This window comes from Chenopodium album, chromosome 24, assembly GCF_948465745.1.
Source record: "Chenopodium album chromosome 24, dcCheAlbu1.1, whole genome shotgun sequence".
Taxonomy (NCBI): Eukaryota; Viridiplantae; Streptophyta; class Magnoliopsida; order Caryophyllales; family Amaranthaceae; genus Chenopodium; species Chenopodium album.
Window position 1 is genome coordinate 32,531,996 of NC_137857.1, and position 7,249 is coordinate 32,539,244.

Here is a 7,249-nt window from a genome sequence, read left to right on the forward strand (position 1 = left end):
ATTTATCTAATGGCATTTTTTGTAATATTTGGGGGTAGATGGTATTCTAGGGGTGTATCCTATTTGTTTCCCAGCTGTCAAAAAAAAAAAAAAAAAAAAAAGTTCCAAGTATTTTGTACAGCTCACCATTTGCATTTTATCCAAGACATAAAAAACAGAATTGGACATTCTAAAATTTGGATTTTGCCTATCCCACCTGCTAAGCTAGTAGATTGGCCTACTAGTTTAGTACGAGTGCAAGATTATTGATCTATCAGATTAAGGAGTACGAGTACAAAACTGAGGGATAGCGTCATAACAAATGCTATAAATATTATTCATATACAATTGTTTTTTCACAAGTTTTCCAAGGGGATCCCAATCATATCTCATCTTATTTTCCATTTCACCACCATCAGTCATCAACCTAAAGTCAACTAACTTCGACTTGGCGGTGCAGCACGGGAAACTCATTTGGTAAACAAGACGAGACATATAATACAACTGGGAAGATCGAAACTTTAAAAGGGGTGGGGGGGTGTGTTAAGGGAGCGCGAGATAACTGTAAAGCTGACTTATCATGATGACATCTCCTGTGGTCTAAAAACCAAAGTTTTGTACCCTATTCTGTATTTCTGTTTATGTGGATGGAATCCTTCTTGTAACAATTACAAACAACCTGTGGTGTATGATCTCTTCTTATGGCGGAGCAATACCCTTTCTTAATAGCATATCATATATACGGTCGATTTTGCCTGGTTCGATATCAAACAGGCAGTGCGCATCAACATTACTAGTCACATTTCCGCTGAAGATTTTAACAGATATGGCCTCCTGCATCTTCAGATACTGATGCGGGGATATCTTGGTCTCAAGGCAGAGCTGCTTTTCCTGGCAAGGCATTCAAAATTAAGAAGTCAGACTTTCTGGAGTTAAAAAAAAAGAGATTACGAGTGCTCATAAAAGTTGAGGTGGAGGCGATGGAAGCCAGAAAATAAACTTACAGCTTCAGAAAGCAATTCTTCACCCGGATATCTCCCTATATCTAGATCATGTATCAGCGAAACTGGATTCTTCCCAGCTTCAGAGATCATGGCAGAATTTTGTCCTAATTGACTAGCTGGACCAAGTTGAGCACTCTCTTTTGCTCTACGAGAACTTTCATCAGCTTCCCTTTTCCTCTTGAGCTCGAGATACTTATCTGCCTCGGCAGATGTACGGCAACCAGCAGCTCGAGCTTCCTGAATTCCATCAAACGAAAAATAATGCAATCACTTTACAATGTGAATCTTGATAGCTCAAACTCGATTTGACTCTCTAGTTATACATGTTGCAATATGAGCTTAATTTTACCTCAAGTTCCAAAATTCGCTTATGAGTGCGGTGTTCTGCAATGACAGACTGTAGCATATCTTCATGCTCTTCCTTAGAATGGAACCGCATGAATGGATCATATCGGCGGCATATTGCCTTCTCTTCAGGAGACAAATCTTTTTCAAAAGGACTGGGATAAAGCAAATTTCTCTCAAGGATAAAATCCTTTCTTCTGTTTCTCTCATCAAGCCTGTGCAAACAGAATAAATAACATCCTGCATTAACAACCTTTTTCTGTCCTTTGCCCCCACAAGGCCCCAAAATAAATTGAAATACATCAATAATTAAATTGATGGTCTGAGGAGTTTTGATAGAACCAAAGCAAGTCATCAAAATTGAGAAATGTTTATTGGTGCCAGACCACCAGAATGTCTGACTTCTAGTATCAGTTTCAGAAACCATAAAATGTTCATTTTAGCCCCTCCATTTCAAGATGAATTTCAACCTTTTTATTTGTGGTGTCCCAAAAGGATATTTTGGGCCAAGGCTTGAATGAGATAGTCCCTGGCACCAAGTAGGCCTCCTAGGGCCCTTTAGGAACCTTAGGACACCTTGATGCCTAACCTTGCCAAATCTGAACATGTTCTCTAAAGGCTAAATTTGAAGGCTACACACAAATCCCAGTTTTAGATATTTGGGGTGCAGTGTCGAAAGCTCAAGTGATGGTAGGGAATGCATCCCGAGGTTATGCAATGTTGTTTGGAACCATATAACGCTACTAATTAATCACATAAAGGCCTGTGGTGTCCTTAAGCTAATGAAAGTAAAAGTGTACGTAAATGGCTAAATTGAAAGTTAGAGGCAAAGTAGATGGTTTCTAGTTTTAACCATCCAAATGGCCTCCCAGGATCTTGTAGGGTTTATGGGAAGCACCTTGTTCTCTTTCTTTTCCAGGCTGGAAAAGTGAAAAATTGTCCAGAACCAAAGGCCAATTTTTGGGATTTGTTTTACCAAAATTAAGGTGAATGTAAAGGGTGTCTCCCAGAATTATAATAGTTGGTTTGGAACCAGCAATTTTTTAATTTTTTTTTCTAGCTAAGCAATTGTTTATTCCATATTTCTTAACAAATGTTAACAAAGATATAATCTAGCCTATGTACTTGCTTATAGGAACCTACATCAACTAATCCAGGCCTGAATGTCCAACACTGCCAATACAAAAGATCAGAAGGAAAGACTAAGAGAGGCAACAAAAGATTTTGATGCTTGTACACTGACACTATAAGGACACAGTAAAAGTGACAACATTAGGCTGCTATGGTAGAAAACCTTAAGCTGTTTGATAAAGTAGTTGGTACCTGATGTAGCTTGATTGAGCAACAAATGCCAAGCTCTCTTGATATACTGTGACCGGTAGGTCTGCGTTTCATAGTTGGACCTAGTCATAAAGAGGCTAATTACTACATTCTTGCACTTTCATTTGCTAGTCACGCAACAGGTTGGATTGGCAGATTTTGCACTTCCATTGAAGATTATAATTTTAGAAAAGCCTACAGCCTGACATTCTTTCTGCAGTCTAAGGCCAGTATATATTGTTTAAGTTTCACTCCACTCTTTCAGATCCCCTATATGGATTGTGGTATATATTGCCCTCCTGATAAATTATGTCCTCACGTATTTATACTCATTACATTAACAAATCAAACTCATTCATATCCCAAAAAATGTACTGTATCTATGCAAGGATGTGCTTTGTTTGAGTGATTTAGAGCTGTAGACAAGAATTGAATAAAACGGTGTCTTTAATGATGTTTCCCTTTTTAAAAGTTGAAGTTAGACCAACTTCATGGGTTGGAGGAAGTATATTTATGGTAATGGAGTGGTACAGACAACTATTTTCCACCAGTGTGTTAACAAATTTCAGAACAATCCAGTAATGAAAAAGGCAAAAATGACGATGAAGAGTATCACTTACTTTTTCGAGTAAATGCGCAGCACTCGCAACTTCAATTCACGCTCATCGTCCGTATCAGTATCCTTAAATTCCATCTCCGCAAGAAGCTGCTCAGCATCGATATCATATTCCGGATCAAATTCATGGCGCTTAAGGCTGAATCCACTTAAACTCACCAAGGAGGAATCTTCCTCCTTTGGAGGTTTCTTCCCAATAGGATTTACGTGAGTATCTGTGTTTTGAAGGCAAAATTTGTGGTAACATGATTAAAAAGAATTGTTCAGCAGTGAAAATAGAAATAATTCAGATAAAGTTACATATGAGAAAGTTGAATCTAAATAGTTGGCTTTTAAGAGGTCTTTGCAAAATCATCTGAAGTTCTGGCATGCATATGAATCTCTAAACAAGGTTTGCAATCCTCTAAAAAGTGAACTTTACACTTTCCATGTTTCTTACGAAACCACTTTCTAGTATTTAAGAGGAAAAGAAAAATGAATGTAAGAGAGCCCCCTTTTAAGTAATTGACACAGTTTTTTCATTGGAGATTCGATTCCCTTCCCAGGTTGAACTTTCAAACAACACTCAAATATATATGTGTAAAAATAAGGAGAAAAAAAAAAGAGAGAGAGCAATAGGTGCACCACATTTACTTTAGTTTTTTACTTAATTACAACATAGGTTGACACACAGACTTTCTTGGGTAATTTTCTCAGTACCTTACTCATCAATATAAATGGAGTTTACCTGCATTTTGGACGGATAATAAGCGGCTAGGTGGACCTCCCTTGGGCAATTCATCAACTCTGTCAAATATGTTGGAAATCTATGGCATAAGAGTTTTGGTAGCAGGCCTGCATTATATAATATGAAGGGTAATATGCATACTTGACTCTGGAAGGAGAAAATGTAGGCTCTGTTTTCACAACATGATCACCAAATAAAGTTGAACCTGCAAGAATCATAAGCACGCAATTTCAGCAGAGATCAACTCGCAATTAATTGAAATCACACAGCAATGAGCATATCAGACTCAAAATCAAGCACTAAGAAAAAATCCACTAGTCAGTCCTCATTATCACAGAAACAAATTGTTTTACAACTGGCAATCAATCACAAGTTCAGGAGAAACATTAATTTCTTTGCCGTATGACCTGATCTCGATTCCTAAAAAAGCAATAGCCCATATACTTTCTTTCAAGACCTTAACACTAAATTTGGGTAGTAATCAATGAATAACAATCTCCTTGATACTCGAACTCGAGGAAAAATATACGATGCTAATCTTTAGATATAAATTACTCAAAGTGCTAGCAGCACAAAGTTACAAACTCATAAGTGATATATACGAAGTATCATATAACCAAATAGGCAGGCATACACATATAAATTTAAATTTCACTAATAATGTATCAAACCTTTTTTATCTTCATTGTTTTCCTTTGCCATAGCAAGAAGCTCGTTCCGGTTTTTACCAACAGCATGAGACATGTCCTACAAGTAAAATGTGACTATTTTCATTTTCACAGAGAAAAAATCCAAGATAAGTGGCAAGACAAACAAACTGAGAATGATCCATATCAATACTCCATACCGGGAGAGGGAAAAATGGTGAATTCAAGTACACACTTCTGTAGTGGTTAATGCACTGCTCTTTGTTTTTAGTGCCCACATGCTCCGCAACCTCCGCCCAGTTCCCAAGACCATACATTTCAAGTCCCTTTGAGCAAAATATTCAATAATAAGAGGATGCGGTCACACACGTTAAAATCCCTCCATCCTCAGCAATGATTTTTTGTTAAAAAAAAAAAACATTATATACTATGAAACTCAGCCAAAAAAGGCTTGAAAGAATTCAACACCTCCAAGAGCAGTATCTCTTCATCTGCATTCCAATCAGAAGAAGTCAACGGGAAGGATAAACTATCCTGTCATAAAGATATGAAGCACAAGTCACCAGCAGCCTCAACATCAGAGTTTATGCTCAAGCAACAATCACCATTACAGGAATGAAACGATAGAAATTCAGAGTATACTAAAGCTAAAGAATGAAGACTTTACTGACCATAACCCTGTAAGGATGATTACTTTTGTGCGGAGTCATTTCAGCTCCAACAGAAAAGCACTCAATGCACAAGTCAAAATCGGGACACATAGCACACTTGATACGAATCCGACCTGTGATATCTTTGTTGCAGTAGTTGCAATGGTATAAAGCCTTCTTTCCATCACCTGTCCCTTGCCCTGACTCACCAGAAAATTAACCACCAGCATAGTTAAGTGTGTTATATATTGTAAGCTATAGGCTTTATAGGGAAAATTTGCCAAATAGCTTGTTGCCCTCTTTTTGGGTAGCTTTTATATGTTCAATATTTTAATTGTTCCAAATGCCAATTTTAGAATAGGCTAATTGGAGCAGCTAGGGTTTGTTTGGCACCGTTTTTTGTTTTCAGTTTCCTGTTTTTTTGGAAAACAAAAAACCAAAAACTGGAAACTAGAAAAAGGTGTTTCCACTTTTCTGTCGTCAGTTTTCAAAATTATCATGATTTTAATGATTTTGACTAACTTTTGATTCATTATGTGACACATATCACATGTTTTCAAAAAAAAAAAAAATTTGTGACACATATCACATGATTTTAAAAACAGAAAACCGCAGCAATGCCAAACAAACCCTAAATAACTGTTTTGTGCAAAAGTTGGCTATTTTGCATATTAAGAGCTTGATGTTTTACCAAACATTTATATGACAACCAAAGATATTGAAGTACTAAAAGGGTCTACAATTAGTAGCTATTAAACAAGCAAGTGAATAAGCCAACATCGCATAGCTTAACAAGGTAGTGTAGGACTGTAGGTCATATCGAGGAAATTGCCATCGGGGAATTATGTGGACATATAATACAGATACTTTTTCACTTTCAAGTAAGCCTATGAATATGCCTTGTAATATGTACTAACTCTAAGTCTCTAATCCTGAATTTTACCATATAAAACTTTTCAAGTGCTCAAATATCTCGTTAAACATGTTTTTTAAGATGTCTTAGGCAAAAAGTAAATACCTCCTAGAGCAGATTCTATGCTTTCTCCACTAGAGGCATTCTTTTTCCTTCTTGACCTGCAAAGAAACTACGGATGAGTACAGAATTCATGGTTTACCTGTGAATATAGAAACTGTAAAATCTACACAACCGTTTTTACAGTCATTTGATCACATTATGCAAAAAAGTTCATCACTAACTAACAGCAAACCCTTGATATAAAGGAATACTTAGCAGTTAGCAGCAGTATCAATTAATTGCAACCTTTTTCTTTGGTAACTATAAGAAAGGCAGAACAAGAAATTGTCAAAATATACGGAGTAGCTTATTAACTACACTAATTAAGAGCCCATTTATTCCACCACAACACAGCACAAAATAATCGAGCTACATGATTTCAATTTCTCAATCAAAATATTAACTTTTACTGATTGATGATAATCTATAGCCATTTTCACTAATAATCATACAAGATAATAAATCTCAACAAATTAACAAATATTGGCAGAACAAGTAGAAATAAACAAACTGTAATTCAAATACAGACTCAAATTATCCAAAGATCACTACTTTAAATCAATTTATAAAAAGGGTGAGCAAGAAATTTGACAGAAATTAAATAAACAAAAAAGGGAAAAGAATAGACCTTTGAGTTGGGTCTTCATCAGAATGAAAAACACGAGAACGACCCATTCAATTGCTTCGTTTATATTGAAGTTGAAGGGCAACAATAATGTATAGAAAGAAGCCCTATAAATGTCAGAGAATTATTAGGCAATTTAAATAGAGTTGCTAATTTTGGTGGGTTGATTCATGAATCTTGTAATGAGGCAGATAAGGTTAGTAATCAAGCAAATATGGCATCAAATTAGCAATTTTATTCTGATGATGCTTGAGCAGATTTGGATGTGAGCAAACATCATGCAACTTCAAACTCAGCAAAACAGTGTTTCATCAACTGTCG

At 36.2% G+C, this 7,249-nt stretch overlaps 1 protein-coding gene across 1 annotated transcript; it reads right to left on the minus strand.

Annotated features, from left to right (window-relative positions):
* Window positions 1-287: 287 nt before the first annotated feature.
* LOC145610379 (transcriptional adapter ADA2b-like) lies at window positions 288-7,249 on the minus strand. The gene is made up of 12 exons (XM_081665723.1): window positions 6,932-7,249; window positions 6,307-6,362; window positions 5,310-5,488; window positions 5,107-5,172; window positions 4,839-4,964; window positions 4,663-4,738; window positions 4,133-4,196; window positions 3,992-4,050; window positions 3,269-3,479; window positions 1,333-1,543; window positions 984-1,220; window positions 288-870 (listed from the first exon to the last, which is right to left on the minus strand). The coding sequence occupies exons 1-12, from the start codon at window positions 6,976-6,978 to the stop codon at window positions 679-681; spliced, it is 1,524 nt and encodes a 507-aa protein (XP_081521849.1). The 5' UTR covers window positions 6,979-7,249; the 3' UTR covers window positions 288-678.

Bases quoted from the DNA above. Each gene is read 5' to 3' on its own strand.
- LOC145610379 (XM_081665723.1), bottom strand. From the start codon at position 6,978: ATGGGTCGTTCTCGTGTTTTTCATTCTGATGAAGACCCAACTCAAAG. The intron at 6,363-6,931 runs GTCTATTCTTTT...GTTTCTTTGCAG, and splicing joins GATGAAGACCCAACTCAAAG to GTCAAGAAGGAAAAAGAATG. The intron at 1,221-1,332 runs GTAAAATTAAGC...GATGGAATTCAG, and splicing joins AGCGAATTTTGGAACTTGAG to GAAGCTCGAGCTGCTGGTTG.